We start from the raw sequence: 25,449 nt of genomic DNA on the forward strand, positions 1-25,449 counted from the left end.
CAAGGCTCATTGGATCTCAACAGATTAAAAAAAAAAAAAAGTGTCCTGAGAGGTGTAAGTCAGCAGTCGCAAAGTGGAGATTCAAGCTCCACTGTGTCTCACCTTGAAGTCCATTTTCTTGCAGTGTGTCACTATGTTGGCCTTGGTTGTATCAGCAACTGCAGTGCAAAGCAGAGTATGAATAAGGCTACTGAAAAGTGCACTTAGTCAGAGAAGAGTTATTTGGGGGAATATTGGAAGCCTTTGTAGAAGATGTAGTGATAAATGGGCCTTGGAAATGGAATTGGCGCAAGAGGAATGAACAGTAGAGTGGGAAAGGGTGAAATAAGGATATGCGGATAGAGACATAGAGGGGAAAACAAGAGCTATGTCATGTAAACAGGACTGAGCAACTCACCTGTTATGGACTGAATTTTGTGCCCCCCCCAAAATTCATATGCTAAAACTCTAAGCCCCCATGTGGTGGTATATAGAGGGAGACCTTTGGGAGGTGCTTTGGTCATCAGGGTAGACCCCCTCATGAATGGAGCTACTGCTCTTACAGAGGAAACCCACAGGGCACCCTGATCCCTTCCACCATGGAAGGACACAGCAAGAAGACTGCTAACTGAAAGAACACCCTCACCTGACCAGGCTGGCACCCTGGTCTCAGACTTCCAGCCGCAGAAGTCTGAGAAATAAATGTCTGTTATCTTGTTAGAGCAGCCTGAATGAACTAAGACACTAGAGGGACAGTGACCTCTCAGGATGCACTCTAGAGGAATTCCTCCCAAAGACCCTCTTGTTTCCCTGAAACCGATACTCATGATTGATGAGAGATCATGCCCGGGACTCACAGAGCCAGCAGGCAGTGACTCACCCCAAGGCTGCCTTCTCTGATCCTGGAATTGGGTCATACTGGCTGCAGTCATTTTCCAAGATCCTGACGTCTTCACAGTCGTCCTCGTCAGAGCCGTCCAGGCAGTCCTTGTCTCCATTACACACCAGGTGGCGTTTCAGGCAGCGACCTGAGCAAGGAGAGGCGGTGGATGCTTCTAGAGCCTCCAGGTCTCCTCCCCCTCCCTCATGACCTGTATCAGTTCAGTTCAGTTCAGTCGCTCAGTCGTGTCCGACTCTTTGCGGCCTGCAGCACGCCAGGCCTCCCTGTCCATCACCAACTCCCAGAGCTTCCTCAAACTCATGTCCATTGAGTCATTGATGCCATCCAACCATCTCATCCTCTGTCATCCCCTTCTCCTCCCACCTTCAATCTTTCCCAGCATCAGGGTCTTTTCAAAGTCAGCTCTGCATCAGGTGGCCAAAGTATTGGAGTTTCAGCTTCAACATCAGTCCTTCCAATGAATATTCAGGACTGATTTCCTTTAGGATTGACTGGTTGGATCTCCTTGCAGTCCAAGGGACTCTCAAGAGTCTTCAACACCACAGTTCAAAAGCATCAATTCCTTGGCGCTCAGCTTTCTTTATAGTCCAACGCTCACATCCATATATGACCACTGGCTCTGTTCCATCTCTGAAACAGCCCTTCAGTCCTCAGTGCTGTCAAATCCCCCTTTAATCTTCACTGCCTCCACCCTCCTCCCAGCCTCGCTGTCTCCCACCTGCAGGCCCTCAGCTCAGACCCTGCCCCAGGCTCCTCCTCTCTACTCAGTCTCCACATCATAGTCCCAGGGATCTAAAATGCTCTGCACCCTCCAGAGTCTCCCCATTCCTCTGTCTCCAAATGCCACCATCTGGTCCCCAGTTAAAACCCTGGCCTATCCCCTGCCTCTCTTCCCAAAGCACTTATTTTGGGCTGATTGCAAGTCCCTAAACCCTTGTGCTTTTGCACATTTTGTCTCTTAGCAAACTTGTTCATTTTCTAAGTCTCAGTTCAAGTACCATGTTGAATCCTGCCCTGACTCTCCAAAGCAGATTTAGGCAACCCTGCCAGAGAATCTGTACATTGGGCCCTATACATACACTCATTACACTGGCTATCATAGGATATTGTCACTGATGGCTTATTGGTCTGTCTCCCAAAGAGTCTAGGAGTACTGAGGATCAAGCACATGAATTTTTTTTCTCTCTGCATCACCAGCAGGTAGCACATTACCTGGTCATCATATGCACTCAATTAATATTTATTCAATGAATGGATGGATGTGTGAATTGTACCTTTTTCAAATCAACATATGTTCCCAAAAACTTGCATCAAGATTACTTGGATTGCTGGCTTGGCTTCAAATTCAGGTTCCTAGGTCCCATCTAAAACTTCCAGAATGATAACTTTCAGGGCTCTGGAATTCTGCATTCTAACAAGGTCCTGGAGAACTGTTTTGTACATTAAGTTTGACAGGCACAGCTGTTATCCTGCTGAGATGCTACTCACCTGTCTCCTTACACTGGAAATCCTGTCCACACTGTGCTTGACTCAGACAAGCTGTGGGACTGTGACAGCTGGCTTGGTCCCAGACATTCCCACTGCAGATGGTTCCCCCAAACTTGTTTGGCTGCAAGAGGCTCCGGTATCTGTACTAAATCAGATTTGGAAACAGACACATTCATTGTCTTATCAATCAACCGAGATTGGTGCAGGCAGGTCTCAGCTCAACATAAGGAATGACTGTCTTAATGATTGAGAGCTCCCTGCAAAGCTGTCTTTTGAGGGGATGAATAATCATAAATGGTGATGTTCAACCAGAGGTTGTCATCAGCTGGAATATTGAATTAGGGCCTCCAAACATCAAATGAGAAGTTTGGACTAGGTATTTCTAGGGTCTTCCTCCTTGTCAGGAAGGACCTCCATCTTCCCTTTCTGAAAGTACCACTTAGTACCTATTCATCTTTCAAGACTCATGGTTTATCTTCTTGGGAAAAAAACCTCTATAACTCAGTAATATATTCTCTGTTCCCCTGAATCCTCTCTCCTAGCACTTGTCATACAAGGTTGTTATTGTCTACTTCTTGCTTTACCTATCTCCGTATTTTAGGAACAATTTTCATATAGGGTTAGGGCTGCCAAAGGGAGGACCGTGTCTTATTTGGCTTCATATACTTGGCATTTGATCTATGATGCATTGCGTGGGAGGCACTTTTAGAAGATGTTTATTGCTTCTCCTTTGTAAAATTATTTTTCTGGTCATGGCATCTCCTCTTTCCTTGTGACATATCTCATATGATTCAGGTAGGGGTGATGTCACCCCCTTAGTCACAGGGTTGTGTGGATATGATTGAGGCAGGGAAACCAGAGCCCCATATCTGCCAAGTTGCAATGATTGGTTCATGACTCAGCCTTATGGCAATCATAGTCCTCTCTGGGAATTTTCTTTCAGAACTTTTGGAAAAGACAGTTCCTTTTTAGCTGAAGTTGCCGGGTATCAAGTGGTCATGTTGCCTACGAGGTAGAAAGAGCCCATGCAAGAGGTCGAGAGACAAAGAGAGCTCTGAAGACACCATCTGAGCCTCTGTGTCCAGCTTTGACTGCAGATGAATAAATACTTACTGAAGAAAGGACAGAAAGAATAAAATGCATACCAATCTTGGGCTCGATGTTTTTATGTTACTGTTTTCTATAGGGTGTACAGTATGAGATACTAGTGTATAAGGAGGAAGCTGAACAGTGAGATATTCCAAGAAATTGAAGTTCCATCCCCGTCTTTGAGAAGCTCAGAGTCTAGTTGACGAGATAAAAAATATAACAACACAGAACATGGGGGTATATGAGTGTCAGTCAGCACCATATTTTCTGCTGCCTCTTACAGCCCACAGGCCCTGCCTTCAAGATTGTAAGTAAGTAAATAAGAAGGCAATGACTTGAAAAGAAGAGAATCGAGTTCCTGACTCACTGTCTACAGTATCAGTGCCTGGTACTTTCTGCCTCAGTTTCCAAGTCTGTAAAATGAGGTGGTTGACCTAGTTGACTTCATTAATCATAACTACTAATGATTCCTCCACCTGTGTCCTATAGTTGGAAGAGCAGAGGCATGAAATTAGCCCAAAATTAGACCCACTTGGGTTCAAACCCCAGATTCACTTACCAACTGCCCATGAGCAAGTCACTTATCTTTTCTGAGCATCTGTTGTCTAATATGTAAAGTGGTTGTGATGATACCTTAGCTCAAAAGGGTTTTGTGAGAGCTAAGCGAGAGGTCTGAGACCATGCAGCCTTGTGCCTGGCATATCATTGGTGCTTCATAAGCAGAAATGTTTTCTACATCATTACCATTATCAATTCAGCCTTTTCCAGATGCTTTCAGGGATGAGTACAAAGCAATGTGACTTCCTGTCTCTTTCATCTTGCTCACGTCTGCCTACATGACTGCTCCTTAGCAAAGAGGCAGTTGTAGCAAAAAGAAGTGAGGCTCCAGCCAGTCCATCTGCCTTTCATGCCTGTCAATAACAGCAATGGCAGATCTGTAAACTTGATGGGAAGAGATTATAATTAATGGTCAATGTGGGAATATGAAGATATTTTCAGTGTCTACCCTCATTCTTGTTCCACAATGCAGTAAATACAAGAGAGCTTGTCATACCAATATAGAGCCAGTTCTCTTCTCTTTCTTGCCCTTCAAAAACATTCATCAATTATGAGACCTGCAGTTACCAATGTGTTGATGATGATGATGGTGGCTACCAGTTATTGAGTGCTTACTATTGGCTAAACACTTTACATTCTTTTAAAAAATATTATTACTTATTTATTTAGCTGTGCCTGGTCTCAGTTGCAGCATATGGGCTCTTTAGTTGGGGTATGCAAGCTCTCAGTTTGTGGCATGAGGGATCTAGTTTCCTCTGTGCAGGTTTGAGGGCTAAGTCACTTCAGTCATGACTGACTCTTTGCGGCCCTGTGGACTGTAGCCCACCAGGCTCCTCTGTCCATAGGATTCTCCGGGCAAGAATACTGGAGTGGGTTGTCATGCCTCCTCCAGGGGATCTTCTCCACCCAGGGATTGAACCTATGTCTCTTATGTCTCCTGCATTGGCAGGCAGGTTCTAGCACCACCTGGAGCCCCCTTGTTCCCTGACCAGGAATCACACCTGGGTCCTGTGCACTGGGAGTGCAGAATCTGAGCCACTGGACCACCACGGAAGTCCCTCTACGTTGTTTATCTCACTTAATTCTCACAAGTCTAGGAGCTTACATTCTATTAATGATCCCATCTTAAACTGGGTTAGAATTCCAGTTCTGCAACTCACAGTGTATGGGTCACTGGATAAACTCCTTAATTCCTCTGACCTTCGGTGTTCTCATCTATAACGTGAGAGAGATCTGAGAGTGTTCTGAAGATTAGTGATCACACAGGTAGAGACATCGGCTCTCTGTTCCATTCTGGTGTGTGCCCAGTAATAAGAGCTGTCAACTTTGTCATCATCCTTGTGGCTGTTGGACTACTCTGGAACAATTATGACTGAGAAGGTATTGGATTAGGTAACCACTAATATCACTCACTACTCTCCATATAGCTCCAGGAGAGCCATACAGTTCAGATTCATGGGTATTTTGGAATCAAACCAGCCAGATTTTAAATTGAGGCTCTGCTGCATTCTTAATGGGCAAGCTAAGCAAAGGGGAGGATGGTATCTATCTGTATATCACCCACTACTGGCTGCCAAAGTCAAATAAGAAGATAATTTATTTAAAGCATTAGCACAGTCCTTAGTCTACAGAAATTATTCAATAAATGGCCACTATTATTGTCATCAACATTGTTCCTGTGGTTTCTATACTTGGAATGATGGTGCAGGCATCACGTTCATTCCCACCCACTCCCTAGTTTCTAGGTTGTTATGAAATAATGAAGACATTGTATTGCAGACAGGTTGATAAGGATACTCCCCCAGGGACTGCTCAGTGCCATTGCCCATGGTTGGTATCATTAAGACATAATTTTCTTTTCTACCTAGTAGACAATGTTTCTTTTCAGAAATGCACATCTTTGGGAGATTTTGAGAGGAAGAAACATAATAATAAAAAAAAAACTCAGATGGCCTTTCAATTAAATAGTTAACAGAATCATTTTAAGAATTACCTTAAAGACACGACTTTTTGAATCCCTAAGAAAGTAATCAATGAAGATGTAAACTGTAAGTCATTCATCTGTGCTATCTGCTATCTAAACTGTAACACAAGAGAAAATTGTAGCTTTAGGATGTTATTTCAATGTATAATAGGTTGAATAATGGCCATGCAAAGAAATCAAGTCCTAATCCTTGAAAGTAGTAAATGTTACCTTATTTGGGGAAAGGATCTTTGTAGACATCATTAATTTGGAGAAATTACTCTGGATTATCCAGGCGGACTCTGAATGCCATCACAGTGTCCTTATAAGAGGAAGGCAGAGGGGGATTTCACTTATACACATAAGGGAAGCACACAGAGGGGAGGAGTGATGCAGACAGAGGAGCAGAGATTGGAGTGAGCAACCCCCAGAAACTGGAAGAAGCAAAGAACAGCTTTTCCTCTGGAGCTTCCAGAGAGCGCCTGACTCTACTGACACCTCGATTGCAGACTTCTGGCCTCCAGAACTGTGCGAGAATACGTTTCTGCTGTTCTAAGCCACCCAGTTTGTGGCATTTATCACAGCAGATTCAGAAAATTAATCCAGAATGTCAAAGCAGAATGAGAATCGGGAGCCAGATATTTTTAAACCGGAATGCCTAAAACTCTTTGGCATATCCCAGAGGTGGGAGAGGCAAGATCATAAATTTTAGCCTTCAGAGTCAAATAAACTAGGTCCAAATGGTGTTTCCACCACTGTCATCAGATCTTCCCAGAGCACTCTCCTGTCTCACTGAGGAGGGGGCTGGAGGCAGGAGAACCATTCGCAGACTCTGTAACAGGTCAAATGAGAAAAGAGCAGGGCTTGATTCGGGGCAGAGGGAGTAGGGGTAGAGAGGAGGGCACAGGAAGGAAACCGCTCACATTTATTGAACACTTGCTATGTGCCCTGGTGACTCAGCCAGTAAAGAATCCTGCAATGTGGGAGACCGGGGTTTGATCCCTGGGTTGGGAAGATCCCCTGGAGAAGAGAACAGCTACCCACTCCAGTATTCTGGCTTGGAGAAGTCCATGGACTGTATAGTCCTTGGGGTCACAAAGAGTCGGACAGGACTGAGTGACTTTCACTTTGATTGTGTGCCAGATGCCATGAAAAGCATGTTTGTATGCATTATTCTTTTGATGTTCTCAAAATCCCTATGATGTACATACTGTTCCTACTTCACTTATAGACTAGAATCAGAGGCACAGAGAAGGTAAAAAATATGTCCAAAGTAACACAGCAATTAAGGTGCAAACCAGAATCTAAGCTGTTCAATCAAAGCTGAAACACAGGCTTGACAGCAAGAGACTAGTAGACAAGGCTCAGCAGTGGTGTGCCACGTAAGGGGCTGCGCCCGCCCTGTGTCCAGTGAAGGTGTGTGTTATCTCCAGAGATTTTAAAATACTAAGAAAGCAGAATAGAGTCAGTCTTTTTACTATATCTATATCACTGATAGGCCAGTGATTCTGCACAAAGACAGAGCTGTAATACTTCTCCCTGCCAGAGCAGAGTGCGCCCAACATCCCCCTTATGCTGCTGAGTTTAGCAATCATTTTGGACTAATTAAAACCACTTATGTGGGCAAGATAGATATACATCTGTTCATTGGGCGTGTCAGCCTTTTTCAGTGCATGAAAGTGAAATCTTCAGAAACACCCTGTGTGGCATGCTTTGGTTTATCTCAGTTTCCCATAGGTCATGGACAGCTTGGCATTTTGTTCCCAAGTCAGTGGGCCCTCCAGATGACTCTCACTAGAGGGCAGTAGGCTGGCCAGGACCCAGAGGGGCCAGTGGGGATCAGTGTGCCCATGTCTGGAAGGCTACTTTTTTCCATCTAAGCCATAACATACATGTCTGGGTAGCCTCATCCAAATGCCTTACAAACAAAATCAGAAGAAGCAGAAATATGTTCCACCGTCATGTGTGTATGGCTTCTGAATACCTATTTCTAGACCCATTTTCTCCCCAGACTTCTAGATGTATAGTGCCAACTGCGTATCCCCATTTGAATGCATACTGCACAATTCAAATGCCAAATGCTCCAAAATTGGTTATTAACGTCTCACCTTTTTGTCCTGGCATGGAAAGCAGTCTGTCCACTCTGCCCAGTTGTCCAGCTGGCAGGAGACCGCTGTGGGGGTGAAACTCTGAACAGCTCGACTGACTCTCCTAAAGAGACGGAAGACCTCGATTCAGTTTTTAATTTATCATGATCATTTGAATTTCTGTAATTATAAATGTGAAAAGGTGTTTTAATATGATGGCATCTTAATAATATGTAAACAGATGCTGAATTTTTCCCCAGCTTTATTGAGGCATAACTGATAAAAAAAAATTGTATGGTATATGTATGATGACGGGTGTGATAGTTTGATATGCATATACATTGTGACATGATTATCACAATCAAGGGAAAGATATACCTCACCTCCCATAATTACCTTTTTTCCTTTTTTGGTGTGCTAAGACATTTCAGACTTACTCTCTTAGAAAATTCCAAGTGTACACTATGCTATTACTAACTCTAGTCACCATGCTGCACGCTAGAAACCCAGAACTTTTCATCCTGGGTATTGAGAGAGTCGATAAGAAGGCTGATAAGAAGTCCGGGGTCCCCGAGGAGGAGAAAGTGGTCTGGAGCTCTCGAAGTGGAGATAGGGGTCTGGAATTCTTAAGGAGAAGGAAGGGACAAAAATCTTTTCTTTTTTCCTCTTTACATTCCTTAGTCTTAGTCACATAATTTTTTTCTGATGATTACACAACAAACAACTCAGTTTAAACTCTGAACTAAGGATTATATAACAACAGTGTATTCTGCTTGAGGACAATTTCTCCTTCCTGAAAACCTCCTGGCTAATCCTGTTATCTTAAAATGTAAATTATGGGAGTGGGTCTAGTAAGATCTTTACAACCTTGAGACTTTCTTTTGATTTATTGTAATAACTAATTTAAAATGTATATAACTCCCTTGCTTAGACTAGCGAGGGGGGCACTGTTTGCCCCCCCCCCCTTCTGATGTCTATGTCAGAAGCTTTTGCTGTTCCTTTTTCACTTTAATAAAACTCTGCTACACAAACGCTCTTGAGTGATCAAGCCTGGTCCCTTATCCCAAAGCTAAATCTTCTTCGGAGATCATGAATCCGCCATCACTTACCATAAGCTATCACTATGACAGAAAGTTTATATCCTGTGACCAACCTCTGCCCATGTTTTTCTCGCCCCGAGCCCCTCTATTCTATCTCGGGTTCTATGAGTTAGACTTTTCTTTAGATTCCCACATATGCCTGAGATCATGCAGTATTGCCTTCTTTCTGCCTGGCTTATTTCACTTAGCATAATGTACTTCATGTTCATTTATGTTGTCACAAATGGCAGAATTTTCCCCTTTTTTATGGCTGAACAGATGCTTAATTTTTTTAAATTTGTACAGGTTGCCCATTGATCTGGGTACTTGTAGCCACAGAACATGAAACAATATCACAATATATATTCCCTTAACCTTCAAATTATCCGGAAGTAGGAATGGGGATACAGCAAGGAAATGAGAGGAACGTTCATAAAGGCACAGTTTTTACTTGGAACCCTGGGCTGCAGGGGTATTTCCAATACTTGATTAATTCTATCATTCTTCTTAAAAATTGCATGTGCTGTTTTTAAAACAAAAGATATATGGCCTATTGCTCTTTTTATCCCAATATTTTGTTGTGGCAAAATATACATAACATAAAACTTATACTTTACCATAATCATTTTTCAGTGTATAGTTCAGTGGCATTGGGTACAAACATTGTTGTTGTACAACCATCACCAGCTTCCATCCCAAGAACTCTTTTCATTTCCATGCATCACTTTTGAGATGTAAAATTTAAGCAAATAAAAAAAATAACTGTGCATGTTTGCCCTTCAGTCAATCACAGTTTTAAGAAATAAAGAATAAAAATATATTGTGCCTCTACCATATGCAAGGATGATGCTGTAGTGCTTCAAAACTCAGTCTGATTATGCCATGAGCTGCTCCTCAAAAGGAATGATGTCCCCCTAGGCTGCAACCCCAGACAGGAAGCTGTAGGATCCTCAGGAAAGTGGTGTTCACATTTATCATTGGTTCTCAAACTTTGGTCCTAGGAACCTTTATACACTAACATATTATGAGGACCCTGAAGAGCTTTTATTTAAGGGGACTAGACCTATTGATAGTCACAGAATTAAAAATCAAAACTGAGAAATTTTGAAGTGTTTATTTTCCCATTTAAAATCATTGTGAAATTGTTACATGTCACCATGTATATTTATTTAAAAATCCATTTCCAAGAAAAATAATTATTGAAAAGTGTTATGTTTTATGTTTTTGCAAATCTCTTTGATGCCTGGTTTATAGGAAGCAGCTAGACTCTCACCTCTGCTTCTTCATTGAATGTGTTGCTTTATGTTGCTTTAATTGAAATCTATGAAGAAACTCCAACATCATACAATTATGTAGTTGAAAAAGTAATGTAGTTGAGGAGTGTTTTAATAGTCTTCTCAGATAATTGTGGATGTTCTTTGATGCTGCACCAACACTTTAAAAGCAGTAATTTTTTAAATGTTAGTTGTAGTTGTAAATTGAAAGCCTATTGGTGAATTTTTAAATTCTCTGTTACATTAAAACTCATTGGTCTGTGTACGCTTTAGATGGATCCAGTACCCATGCATGGGCTTCCCTGGTGGCTCGGTGGTAAAGAATTCACCTGCCAGTGCAGGAAATACGTGCTCAGTCCCTGGGTGGGGAAGGTCCCCTGGAGAAGGAAATGGCAACCCACTCCAGTGTTCTTGCCTGGGAAATCCCATGGACAGGGGAGCCTGGTGGGCTACAGTCCATGGAGTCTCAAAAGAGTCGGACATGACTTAGCAAGTAAATAACAACAATATCCATACATAATTTTTATAACAGCAAACATTGGAAATTGAGAAAATAATGGCTCCCAGAGTGCATGTATCCTAAAAATATTCACATATTTCAATATGATATTTTAAAGTCAAATTTATTAATATTAACAGTGATCTCAAGCTCATAGTAGTGAATATGTTTTCCAAAATTTTAATTTTCATTTGAAAGCCCAAATTTTGTCATTGGTAACAAATAATGCTATCTGTTTTCCTGGAAGTAATAGGCCCTCTGCTCATTTTTGAGACGACGTCTCCCAATTATCTTAGCCTGAAAAACAGTAGTTTGTCTAACAGTCATTTTGTCAAGTAAAAACAGTGTTCCAGCAAAAAGATATCAACCTTGACTTAACTCAAACAGTTGCTTTTTCTCAAGACAGTCATCATACTCAGGTTCAGTAGAAGTTCTATATGCATTGTTTTCATTTGGCCACAAATAATATTTTAAATAACAAGTTTTCAGAGATTGTGTTTTAATAAAATTAAAGATTTTAACTGTTTTAAGGAATTTTCTAAGCGAAACAACTCCTTTCCTATAAGTTTGACGTCACTGCCTTGATATGTGTCAAGGCCACAGTCGCTTTATTCAACATTAATTTTATACCATCAGGGCAAACATAAACACAGTGAAAAGAGAAAATAATATCTTAGGATTATTGTGAAATTGTTTTGAATTCCCAGATACTGCCCTCATAAGATCTTGGGGACTGCCTACAGTCTGCAGACCACACTTTGAGAAACTCTGATTTATAAAATGATTTTAGTATAGAACACCAGTCCTATCATCCTTTCAAAGAAAACTTTAGTGGTCAGCTTATCATCTTCCTCTCTACTCCGGTTCCTCTCATCACCCTGGGAGACCTCAGCATCACTATAAATGAATCACTCAATGCTCTCTGCTCTTAGTTGTTCCTTTTCTTCCTCTTGAGTGACTCTTTTCTCTGTTTCATTATCTTCCACGATTTCATCCTGGACGTTTGCTCTCTGAAACAGCTTCCCTTCCAAATGACTAATTCATGGGTCACCTATGAAGTTATTTGGGGCTCCACAGCCTCTTTTCCTTCTATCTCTATATACTGAAGGATTCCCATGAACTTTTCTTGGACCTCGTTGGGGCCTCCATTGACTCCTAAGCTTTCTCTCTAGCAATAAGACCTCCCCTGTTTTCATTTTCCTTCACAATCAGTTTTTATTTCATGACCCATCATTTTAAAATTGTAATTATGTCCCGAATTCCTGGACCCCACTGTTCTGTTGATCACACCTATCTGGAAACCCAGTCTTGAAAGAATCCAAGTATCTTTCTCCTGGTTAATTAATTCCTAGGTGTCTTCAGCCTCATCATAAACATCAGTTCCTTAGGAAAACATTCTTCAGCACTCTGACTGATGAGATATCTCTCTTCACATGATTTGGTCAATGTTTGCACATTTTTGTCTCAAAACTTAGCACACTTATAATATTTGTATAGTTTCTGCCATCTCCACCAGATCATAAGCTGTATGAATGTGGATACTTGTACTGTTCACGTGTTTGCTACTGAACTCCCAGCACTTATCATGGTGCCAGACCCAGGGAAGGTGCTCAGTAAATATTTAGGAAAGTAAAGAAAAGAAGAAAGGGAGAAAGAGAGAAGGAGAGGGAAGGAGAGGAGAAGGAAGGGAGGGAGGGAAGGAGGGAGAATTAGAGGGCATGGAAAGAATGAAACCAGTTTATGGAAAATAGAAGGACATTGTTTAGAAATTTATTTGAACTTAATTTCCAGTTAGAATCTAATTAAATAATTCTGGTGTCTAGACATTCAGATGGCTCAAAGTTTGGTCCATATGTTATTATTCTAATAGATTGTCCTAATATTAAAAGTTTGAAGCATAGAAACATGGAGAAAAGCAAGGGTTCTAATCACCAAAAGATGGGAGAGAAGTTACAAGGGCAGAGGTTTGGGAGCAGAAAATGACTACAGCATCAGTTCTGCGTCTCACTGTAGAACTGTCAAGATAATGTCATTGTAAGCCCACAGAGACCGCATTATGATGTCAAAATGGAAGGAAACAGTATTAATGGATGGAAGCAAAAGTTTAGACAGAGCAGTGCTGTGTTGCTGTAGTTTTAAAAGCTTTGTGACATGATGTCTAGACAGAGGCACATACAGTCATGCTATCACTGAAGCAAGGCTACAGAAGGAACACAAGGACCATTCATTAAGTCGTTACAGGGCTCCAACCTTTTAGCCAATATCAATATGACTGGTGTTTTCTCTTATGCCAATGAATTTTTTAATGTAGTTTATTTTTTATAGATTTTGAAAGTCATGCATTCTCCTTAAGAGAACATAGAAAAGATTATTAAAAAAAAAAATTGTCCCAACTTTCCACCACCATTAATTCTGTTTCTTTCCCTTCTTTATTTCCATAAAAGAGTTGAGGTCATACTATTACATTTTTATATGTTTATCTTTCCATTTAATATTATCAGAGAAATATAAATTTTTATGATGACTGCACATTGTTCCATTCCACTAACATTAAACAATTAGAGTATTGAGCACCCAGTTTTTCTGTATTCTAAGTTATTTACTGAAGATACATCCTGTAGAATAAGATGGCTAAATTGAAGGATACAAATGGTTTTAAAGTTTATGACACATATGGCCAAATGGCTTTCCAAAAGAACTGTATCAATTTTTCAATTACTTAAGGAACATTTTTTTCTGTTTATTTATTTATTTTACTTTACAATATTGTATTGGTTTTGTCATACATTGACTTGAATCTGCCACGGGTGTACATGTGTCTCCCCTCCTGAACCCCCCTCCCACCTCCCTCCCCATCCCTCTGGGTCATCCCAGTGCACCAGCCCCTAGCACCCTGTATCATGCATCGAACCTGGACTGGCAATTCATTTCACATATGATAATTTACATGTTTCAATGCCATTCTCCCATATCATCCCACTCTCGCCCTCTCCCACAGAGTCCAAAAGACTGTTATATACATCTGTGTCTCCTTTGCTGTCTCACATACAGGGTTATCATTATCATCTTTCTAAATTCAATATATATGCATTAGTATACTGTATTGGTGTTTTTCTTTCTGGCTTACTTCACTAATAAATCTGTGGCCTAGTAAATCTTGGCAAATAGTTTGAAAGCATCTCCAAGCTACTGAAAATTTACTCAAACAGTAAGATTCTGGAGTCTTTGATTCTAGTCTTTAGTTGGCATCTACCTTGCTGTGCCACTCTGAGAAGAACCCAGAGAGGCTTTTAAGTTTTTCATCTACAGAATCAACACAATGAAACATAGTGGTCTGTGTAGGGTTCCTTTCACTCTGCACAATGTGCTCTGTGGAGTACTGCTTCCTGAATTATGCATTAGAGGTGGAAAAGGAAAAGAAGCAAAGTTATCTTGTCAAATAGAGTTGGATAAACCGCATACAACATACTGCTCTTGGAGATGTAAATGTCCAGTAATACGTAAAAGGCACTGAGAAGTTCTGCATTTTAATTTACTTAATCCAGCAGTTACCCAATTTTTGACCATAGGTCATTTTTTTTTTTTCATGTAATAAGACCATACAGCACAGTTGAAGAAACACTGATGTAACAGAAAGGGGTTTAGAGTATACCAAAGATGTATATAATCCAGGTTCTGCTATTTAAAGCTGAAAATCAGAGATGGTAAAAACTTGTGAGACTGTTTTGAATATGGGAATAAGATTACATATGCAAAGCCCTAAGCATCAGCCTGACATGCATGCTAGTTTCTTCTCTATAACCTTCTCAATCCCAGACATGCTCATCAAACCTCTTCATCTTCATCAAAAACAGATTGAATGCCCACTCTGTGGAGTGCCAGAGACTAGTGATATGCTTCCCACCTGCCTTTTTAGAGGGTGACATATCGGGCAAAAGGCCTAAAACCTGGAATTGAATGTGGCCATCTTAGCAATGTAGATCACAGAATAATTAATTAGCTACCCATCCCAGGTGAGAAGATCAGAAAGCCCAACCCCGATTACTTCCAGTGGGTCATCCTAATAAATTGGCTCTGCTTATATTCAAGGCTGATTGTCACTAATTATACAACCTTGAGCCACTCCCATTCAGTTCCATGGAAATTTACCTCATGAAACAAGTATTGGAAATTTTACTTCCAAAGTGCTGAGTCTCCAGTGACGTCCATGTTGCTAAATTCAGTGGAAAGCTTTCTGGCTTGGTCTTAATTGCCCTCTGTTAACCAGAATTTCCTTCTTGAAATATTTCTTCTCTTGGACTTCTTCAGCACCAGACTTCCTTGCTCCCTTCTTACCTCTGTGGCCAGTTCTCTTTGATGTCCCTGAAAACTAGAATCCTTCAGGGTACAGTCTTGCCTTTTGGCTTTTCTCATTTTTGAGAAAGTAGGATCCATTTCCTGGGCCTCTCATACCATCTGTGGTAATGCCTCTAGACTGAGATCTTCAAGCTTGGAAATCTTGTCTTATTTATTCGATTGTCCCATTTTATATCTCCACAAGTGCCTCTCAGGCATGGTGAACTTAATGGCTCCATGTTTAAACCCTTAATTTTCTTCTTTTAACCTGTTCCTCTCTCAGTTTTATCCATGTCAGTAATTAGAACCACCCTAACACATGCTTGCTTAAGCCAGGTACCTAGCAGTGGTCTTTAATTCCTTTCATTCCCTCACACCCATATCCAGTCCTTTGGAAATGTCTGTCGGTTTTGCTTTCAAGATGTATCTCCAATATCTTTCCCTCTGCCTATCTAGACTGCCTTGTCCTAATTTTAGACACCATTATCTCTCACCCAGATCATTGCTTGGCCTCCCATGGTCTGAGATGGTCCACTCAGTTTCCTTCAATCTTTGCTCTGCACAGACACATTTTAAAATGAGAAATCAGATAATACCCTCCCTATAGAAGACATTCCATGTAATTTTTTGTTTGTTTTTCACTACACATAGACTAAAATCCAAATTCCTCATGAAGGTGCCAAAGGATCTCTGTGATCTGGCCCTTGACCACCTTTCTGACATCTTCTCGGGACACAATCCTCTGATCTCATGCTGTCCCAGTCCTGCAGGTCCTTGAACCTGACAAGCCATTTCCCCTGGGGTTCCTAGTGTGTACTGACTTCTCCACTCTCCCTGCTCTTCACATGGTTTCTCCCTCCTCACTATCCTTCATCTCTCAGCTTAAATTTTAACTACCTCCACAGAGAACCCCCCACTTGCCTATTTTTAGATTGCTCTAGAGAAGGTAACAGGCAGGAAAGCCAGGGGTGTGCAAATGAGGAAATAGGCTGCACGTGTTAGACATTTTTTTATCTCTCTCTCTCTTAAGTGGCAGAAGGAAAAAGCTACAAGTTTTTTTCCCCCTTCTCTATACAAATTTGAAAAGGTGTCTTTTAAAATTCTATGTTGCCATAACACATACCTGATTCCACCTGAACTTAACTTTTCTCAAACATTGAGCTAACCAATGCATTTTTCTTATGGAAATGTTTTTCTTAAGCTATGTTAATGAACTATGTATTTACCCTAGACTCTGTCTTTAAGTTGGTTCCACCTAAGACTCAGAACCCACTTGACAAACCAGTATGTTTTACTCATACAGTTGTTCTCTTAATCTATGTTAATGAAACCATACATTTGCTTGGAAATCTGCCTTTCTTCAAGATTCATGTCAATCATTTTATGGCCTGGGATGACTCACCTTGTGCCAATATTATCTCAAAATGCATGTTGCGGGTGGGGGATCTGGTGCCACTCTGAGTTTTGAGACATCTCCTTTCTCTAATTAACAGCTTGCTGATAGGTATATAGCATACTGCTAAAGGCTAGCAGGGCGGCACTCTTTCTGCCCCCTTCTGATGTCTATGTCAGAAGCTTTGTCTATCTCTTTTATACTTTAATAAAACTTTATTACACAAAAGCTCTGAGCAATCAAGCTTTGTCACTGGCCCTGGATTGAATTCCCCTCCTCTGGAGGTCAAGAATCCCAGCGTCCTTCATGGCTCAGCAACAACCTTTCGCTCTGACATCCTCTATTAAAGGACCCTTTTTGTTTCCTTCATAGTATTTACCACAATTTTTACTGAAACGTTCAGTTTACATGTTTATTGACTGATTCCATCACTACACTGTAAATTCCATGAGAGGAAGGACATTATCTGTTTTGTTTGCTATGTACCATACCTCTTTTGTTTGTTTGTTTGTCTAGTTACTAAGTTGTGTTGGACTTTTGCGACCCCAAGGATTATAGCCAATGAGGCTCCTCTGTCCATGGGATTTTTCAGGCAAGAATACCGGAGAGGTTGCCATCTTCTTCTCCAGGGGATCTTCCCAATCCAGGGATAAAACCCAGATCTCCCTCATTGTGGGAAGATTCTTTACCACTGAGCCACCTGGGAAGCCCATAAGCATATCTGGAATATGTATTAAATGAATGAATGGAAAGAAATGAATGAATGAATGAGCAGTATCTACTGTGGTCCAGGTACACATAGAATTCCACACAGAACTTTTAGTTCTGACCCTTTTCCAGGTTCTCCTACAATATGCATAACACTCTTTCTTCCACATGGAATAATCACACCCCATCCATCTGCCCAGACTGTCCCAGTTCCATTAGGTCTCATTTCCTCCAGATGGTTTTCTGCATCCCACCATGCATATTAAGTCTCATCAGTCATGTCTGACTCTTTGCAACCTTGTGGACTGCAGCCTGCCAGGCTCCTCTGTCCATGGGGATTCTCCAGGCAAGAATACTGAAATGAGTTTTTGTGCCCTCTTCCAAGGGATCTTCCCAACCCAGGGATTGAACCTGGGTCTCCTGTCGCTCCTGCAGTTCAGCTGGATTCTACTGCTGAGCCACCAGAAAAGCCCACCTACCCTCTGCTAACATAATCCAACATATGTAGAACCTCCCACACTTTATGTCCACCCCTATACTGCAAATTCTGCAAGGTAGGGGGTCATGACTCTATTGATCACTGTGGTCCCCTAGTGCTGAGCACAGTACCTGGCATACGGTGGGAATTCAATAAAAACTTTCATATGAATATATTGTCTCATTCAATCTTATATAATTTAAATTTTATCAGACTCCTGTGGAATATTATATCTATTTTATAGATAAGTAAAACAGATTCAGAGGAAGATGAGATAATGTGCTTTAAAGTTATATTGATAGTAAGTGGTGAAGCAAGAATTCACACCAAGACTTTTTTTGACTCCTTTGAATGAAAATGAATGAATGAATAAATGAACAAATGAATTTAAAAAAAAGTATCTACTGTGTTCCAGGTACACATAGAATTCCACATTGAACTATACATATTTAGAAAACATTCCAATATATACTAGAATAAATTCCATATTGGAAAACATTCCAACATATATTCCAATATGTATTGGAAGATTTTTAGAAAACATTTCAATTTATACTGTGAAGGATTGCTGACAAAAAGAAAATAAAGTAATAAGAGTAGTTTTCTAAAAGCTTACCATGTGTCAGCTTCTATGATCAGTGCTTTATGTGAACTCTTTTAACTCTTGACAAGCACTCATGAAATATGTATTATCTCTATAGATGAGAAAGTTAGCCTTGAAGGGTTTAAGCAACTTACCCAAGTTCCATAGCTACTAAGAGGTGAAGCCAGGATTTAAAACCAGGTTGATCGCACATCAAAGCCCACACCCAATGCTGCTTGAAGTACAGCTAGAGACTAGTTACCCCGAAAGAAATAAAGTGTCCATAGTAATGAGACTCATTTTGAGTCACATCGACTACTGCAGTTGTTTATATTAGCTGAAATTTCATGTAGCCTGAATACATATTGATTTCCAGTCATCTGGACAACTACAGAAAATATTCACATGGCCCTGGCCCAGGATACTTTGGTGAATACTCTGATGCCCATGAAATAAAATAAAAAAGAGGAGAGTGATTTAAATTTCATTAGGCTCCACTGCCTATTTCATCTGTTTAGAGAAACAAACAGACCCATGTAATTATTCTGTATGTTTGAGATCTTCACTTGTATTTCTTTAACCCCCCGCCCCAAGGGACTTATGTTCATTCTTCACTGGTGGAAATGTTAGATTGGAAGTGGTATAAAAGCCTTTGGGTATCTTAATTCCAAATTAAATAAATTTTTTTTACCTTTTAAAAATATTTTTGGAGTATATTTGGTTTATAATATTGTGTTAGTTTCTGGTATATAGCAAATTAAGTCAGTTATACACATACATACATCAACTCTTTTTAGATTCTTTTCTCAATAGATCATTATAGAGTATTGAGTAGATTTCCCTGTGCCGTACTACAGATCCATATTAGTTATCTATTGTATATATAGTACTGTGTATATGTCAATCTCAATCTTTCAACTTATCCTCTCCCACTTACCCCCTCTGATAACTGTTAAGTTTGTTTTCTTACATCTGTGACTCTATTTCTGTTTTGTAAATAAGTTCATTTGTGCTATTTGTTTTAAATGTGGGTATTGTTGCTTTACCATATTGTATCAGTTTCTGCTATACAACAAAGTGAATCAGCTATATGTATATATATTCCCTCTTTCTTGGATCCGTCTCCCATCCACACCCCATCTCACCCATCTAGGTAAGTGGTATAATATGATGTTTATATTTCTCTGTCTGATTTATTTCACTCAGTATAACAATCTCTAGGTCCATCTGTGTTGCTGCAAATGCCATTATTTCATTCTTTTTATGTCTGAGTAATGTTCCATTGTCGGAGACGGCAATGGCACCCCACTCCAGTACTCTTGCCTGGAAAATCCCACGGTTGGAGGAGCCTGGAGGGCTGCAGTCCATGGCGTCGCTAAGAGTCAGACATGACTGAGCGACTTCACTTTCACTTTTCTCTTTCATGCATTGGAGAAGGAAATGGCAACCCACTCCAGTGTTCTTGCCTGGCCATTGTATATATGTACCACATCTTTAGCCATTCCTCTGTCGATGGACATTTAGATTGCTTCCATGTCCTAGGTGTTGTAAACAGTGCTTATCAAAATGGGTGCTCAGTTTTGAAAAGATTTTTTTTCTGATGGGTGAGGGTAGCAATAATGGTGTAATAATATCGATCTAGGAATTAGAAGGCCTGACTGTGCACTAGGAAGCTGTGTGACTTACATATGAAATTGCTTTGTTTCCTCTCTGGCCCTCAACTGCTGGGGATAATAATTACAACAATCTCAGAGGAAAATAATAAGGGTTGAATTTGTCAATACTCATAAAATGCCTAGAGAAAACAGTCTGATTGTTATTTAATATTCCACTTCTCTTTCTGGGACTCAGTTCCCTTATCTGTAACATGAGTAGATTCAATTTGATGTCAAAGTCCTTCCCAATTCTAAAGACACATGAAATAAAAGTGATGGAAGTCGCAAACAATGATTTTAAGAGAGTTATTTTAAGTATATTAAAGGGAATCATAAACATTATGAGAAGTGAAAGATGTCAAAAAAGTACCAAATGAAACTTTTAAAGCTGAAAAATTATAATAACCAAAATGAAAGATTCATTGGATGGGCCAAAAAAAAAAAAAAAATTTAAATATTGCAGAAGAAAAGATCAGTAAACTTGAAGATGTGATAGTATTTCCAAAATGAAACAGAGAAAAAATACTGCCAAAAACAATTTTTAAAAAAAGAAGAGAGCCTCAGGGCTCTGTAAGATAATATGAAGTAATAGACTATATCTACAGTCAGAAGGAGAGGAGAGAGTATGAGGCAGAAAACATATTTGAATTAATAAAGGCAAATTTCCCCCAAAATTTGATGTGAACTATAAATCCACAGAATCACACCAAGGCACATCATAATCAAACTGCTGGAAATCAATGATAAAATAGTTGAGTCCATTTTTTTTAAAAGTTTGACAACAAAGAATAACAAAGTAGACTTTTCCTCAAAGACTATACAAGCCAAAGATAATGGAGTGATATATTCAAAGTAATGTGGAAGGGAAAGATGGAACTTTTCATGTAGAATTTCATATTTGTCAAAGATATCCTTCAAAAAAGGCAAGATAAAGAGCTCTTCTGACTAATAAAAACGGGTCATTCTCTCACCAAGATTCATTCTGACCATAAGAAAGGTCAAAAGAAGTTATTCAGGAAAAATAATAATGGTATTAGAAGTGATATGATATTATTTGAAGGTAGGCTGTGATAAGTTAATGATGAATGTTGCAAAGCTTAGAGTAACAGCCAAAATAAATAAATGAAATAGAATTACTAATAAGTGATTTGGAATTAGAAAAAAAAAATCCAAAAGAAGACAAAAAAGGAGAAAAACAGAAACAAAGAACAGATGGGACAAGTAGAAAACAAATAGAAAATTGGTAAACCCAAACCCATGAGTATCAGTAATTATATCTTATATAAGTGGTATAAATACTATGATTAAAAGACAGAGATTGTTAGACTCAATAATAAAGTAAGACCCACCTATATGTTATCTGCATGAGTCATACTGCAAAATATAAAGAGTCAGATAAGTTAAAATATTGGGGGAAAAAATCACCATGCACAACCCAGGGATATGAAGGCCTTTTGTAATGATAAAGGGGCAAATCGTGGATAAACCTGTATATAGATAGATAAGAAGAGAGCTTCAAAATACATGAAGCAAATACTGACAGAACTAAAAGGAGAAACAGATAAATGCAAAATATAGTTGAGGATTGCAGCATCTTTCCCTCAGTAATTGTTAGACAAGGAGGTGAAACTTGAGCAGCTTTAACAACCAGCTTAATGACTTAAAACTGCACCAACAACAGATAAGAACACACTTTGAAGTGCCCGTGAAATATTCACTAAGAGCATATTCTTTGTCGTAAAACAAATCTCAGTAACTTAAAAGGATGGAAAAAATCTTTTAACTTTTTAAAGAAACACACATGCTGAAATGTATCTTTTGTATAAAACACATAAAAGAGAGTCATGATTTTTGAGCTGAATATTATAATGTCTTTTCATCAACATTATCTTAAAATATTTTTTCTCAAGCAATTCCGTTTTTCTAAGAATTTATAGTAATGGTGTAATAACACACAGGCAGTATTGTTTATAATAATGGTAAATATGAGCTTATAAAAGTAAATGTATGCCATTAAAAATGTAAATATATACCATCTGTTTTCAATGTTAGTGTTTATATAAGATTTTATTTGAGAAAAATAGTTATTTATTTTGCCATTGTTAAATTTTCTTAAAGTTTGAAATCACAGACTAATCCAAAAGATGCATACTAATTGGCACATTACAAATTTATTCTCATTTTTATCAACCATTGGAGAGAAGAAAATACCCCAAAAAATGACAATAACAGTCACAGAACACCCCTGGTAACAGCTGTCATTGAATGCTTATTAAGTACCAAGGGTCATTTTAAGTACTTTTATGCACTTAATTGTTCCTGTTACTTGCCTCCCACTTTACAGCCCAGAAAACTTAAATAACTTGCCTAAAATCACACAGATAGTACATGCTGGTGCCAGAATTTGAACCCAGTCAAGTTATTTCACCATGTAATTTTGCGTTTGCAAAGCCAGGGTCAGACACTCTGGCATTAGACACAAGACCTTTGATTTCCTACTTCAGCACTTTGCAACATATTTAATTGGTTCTCTTTTGCCTTGACTTCAAATTTGCCTCTTCACTGGTCTGTCTTATTTGATAAGTTCATCAAACATCAAGACTCTTTGTTCATTTTCAAAAAGGATTACAATGATAAGCTTTTATAATTAAGGGTATCTCAGCAGAGATTTCCTTTACCACAGTTCTCTGGCCTTTTATCTTCTAATTATTAGAGATGAATTTTCTGATTTTTCAAAATGGTATTTGCTTGAAATACAAGTTGCAAATTAACTGCTTGTAAAAATGCCTTTCCCCCTTCTGAACTGTTGTTAGTTAAAGGAAATCTCTCGCTTAGCATTTAAAAGCAATAATGATTCAAAATTGAATCATCCAACAAGAATTTTAATAAAATAGCTCTAGTTGAAATTTTCAATGTTTAGGAGACAGGGACTCCTTTAAAACTATCCCACAGGCAAAATAAGAGGCTCTTTAAGCACTACAAAATACTTGATGTTAAGATTAACAACAACAACAAAAAAAACACATGAAGCCAGTTTGGGATATTCAAGAAAAAGGAAAGCATAAAATGCAGCATACATAGATAAATATCTCATCCATTCATTACTCCAGAGCAAAAGGTTGACTTTCTGGAATGAAATGACTCAGTATCTTTATAGTCTCTTGTGTTTCCCAAGATAATTTTATATACTTTATCTAATTTTATCCTCCCCCAAACACTATGAGATGTGTATTCTTATACTTCACAAATGGACAAGCAGAAGTTAAATTGTTCAATATCATTCAAGAGAATTATCATTTATTAAGTTGGATATATTTTATATCCAGGATCTTATTTCATGTTCATTAAGCTAATGGTAGAACTGACCTGACAATGCAGGAGACAAAAGAGATTCAGGTTCGATCCCTGGGTTGGGAAGACCCCCTGGAGAAGGAAATGGCAGCCCACACCAGTATTCTTGCCTGGAGAATTCCATGGACAGTAGAGTTTGGTGGGCTACAGTCCATGCGGTCGCAAAGACTTGGACATGCCTGAAGCAACTTAGCACAGAACTGTGCTAAGCAACTCTTACAGAAGAGGTATTATCATTTTCATTTGACCAGTCGAGAAACAAGTGAAAAGAGATTAGGCGATTTAGTCCAGATGACCCAGCTCCTAAGTCTTGGATTTGCACACAGGCCTATCTGACACCAAGTGAATGCTCTTTTTACTGACCTGGAGTCCTTCACTGAATTAGTAATAGCATGGAGTCCTTCACTGAATTAGTAATAAAGTTCCATCCTATAACAGCCTGTTGCAAAAAAGACAGCAGCTCATTTCCCGGCTAAGTAACCCTTTAAACTGCAAATTTTGCAGAAGCTTTTGGCCAACTCACCAGTTCACCTTCTCCTGTATGGTTACCCCAGGCTGATAAGTCATCAAAAATAAGAGGAAAAAAGCAGCAGCAAACATCTCATCCAGGAGCTACCAACCTGTATTACCTAGAAAGTAATAAAACTACTCAGGGAGTTGGAATAAAAGACATCTACAGTCTGGGATCTATCTAATGTTTGAAACTAAAAAAAAAAAAAAAAAGACAACTCACTTGATTCTCATTCAAATATGGTTAATTACTTACTAGGGTATTGATTAGCCAACTTCCCTAAAATCCTACACACCAAAGGCTACTGCCCCTCAGATCTTTGGAAAAACAATATACACATGGTTGAGGAAAGGAGGATATTTATAATAACCGATATCAGCTGAGCAGAGGGATCTTATTTTCAGAATGAGGCAAAAACCAAACCAAGATATAGCTCCAGAATTCATGATCTTTTCAAGTAGCTCCTGGAATTTCTGAGGTCAGATCAATTTGTTTTATAAGACTGAAATAAGGCTAGTACTGGCATTTCAACTCAGCCATAAACAGCCAGCAAAATACAGGAAATGCTACCGGTTACATGGGGAAGTTCTCCAATGTATTGCCAAACATCTGGGGTCTGAGAAATGTGGGTAATTGAATGGGCTTTCCACCTCTCATCCAGACATTGGGTATCATTACCATCTTGTTTTTATTTTTTACCTTTTTTTAAAAAAAAACATTGGAGTATAGCCAGTTAACAATGTTGTGGTAGTTTCAGGTAGACAGCAAAGGGATTCAGCCATATATATACATGTATCCATTCTCCCCAAACTCCCCTCCCATACAGGCTGCCACGTAACATTGAGCAGAGTTCCCCTTGCTATACAGTAGGTCCTTGTTGGTTATCCATTTTACACATAGTAGTGTGTACATATTTATCCCCAACTCTCTAATTCTCCCTTCTCCCTATTCCTCCCCCTTGGCAACCATAAATTTATTCTCTAAGTCTGTGAGTCTGTTTGTGTTTTGTAAATAAGTTCATTTGAATCATTTCTTTTTTAGAGTCCACATATAAGTGTCATACAATATTTCTAGCATGTTTGTGTCTTCAGGGAACCAGATGCCTTAAATGGACATCTCCAGAAGCATCCTCTAGAACTGTAACAACAACCACACACTGGATTGATGACACCATGTCTACATACCTTCTCTCACTCGTCCAGACATAGTCATAAATCAATTACATACAGATGGTTAGATAGAAAGATAATAATTGAACGTGTGTCAGGCATTTCATTTGTCTTATTTTACTTAATCCTCACACTAAGTTTATGAGATGGAAATGATTCATTTCATTTTGCAGTTGAAGAAATGAAGATCCAGAGAAGTTAAGCTGTTCAGGAATAGACAACTGTCTTGATATCCTCAGCAATCATTAGATTCTATCATTAGCAGGATTGGCCAGTACTCTCATTATTCATCTCAAAATTATTTTTAAAAAATGTACTGAATAGCTTGCATGCCTAAGAAATCTGTACC

General features: G+C 39.3%; 1 protein-coding gene across 1 annotated transcript in view; it reads right to left on the reverse strand.

Annotated features, from left to right (window-relative positions):
• C8A (complement C8 alpha chain) overlaps positions 1-24,124 on the reverse strand; it is a 71,802-nt gene extending 47,678 nt beyond the window's left edge. Inside the window, exons 1-4 of the mRNA XM_019957382.2 lie at positions 23,944-24,124; positions 8,087-8,189; positions 2,369-2,513; positions 860-1,007 (exon numbers count right to left, since the gene is read on the reverse strand). Coding sequence (XP_019812941.2) covers positions 860-1,007; positions 2,369-2,513; positions 8,087-8,189; positions 23,944-24,020 — 473 coding nt within the window. The 5' untranslated portion in view covers positions 24,021-24,124. The remainder of the gene's footprint in view (positions 1-859; positions 1,008-2,368; positions 2,514-8,086; positions 8,190-23,943) is intronic.
• Between the last annotated feature and the right edge of the window lie 1,325 nt (positions 24,125-25,449).

This window comes from Bos indicus, chromosome 3 (genome assembly GCF_029378745.1).
Source record: "Bos indicus isolate NIAB-ARS_2022 breed Sahiwal x Tharparkar chromosome 3, NIAB-ARS_B.indTharparkar_mat_pri_1.0, whole genome shotgun sequence".
NCBI classification, from domain to species: Eukaryota; Metazoa; Chordata; class Mammalia; order Artiodactyla; family Bovidae; genus Bos; species Bos indicus.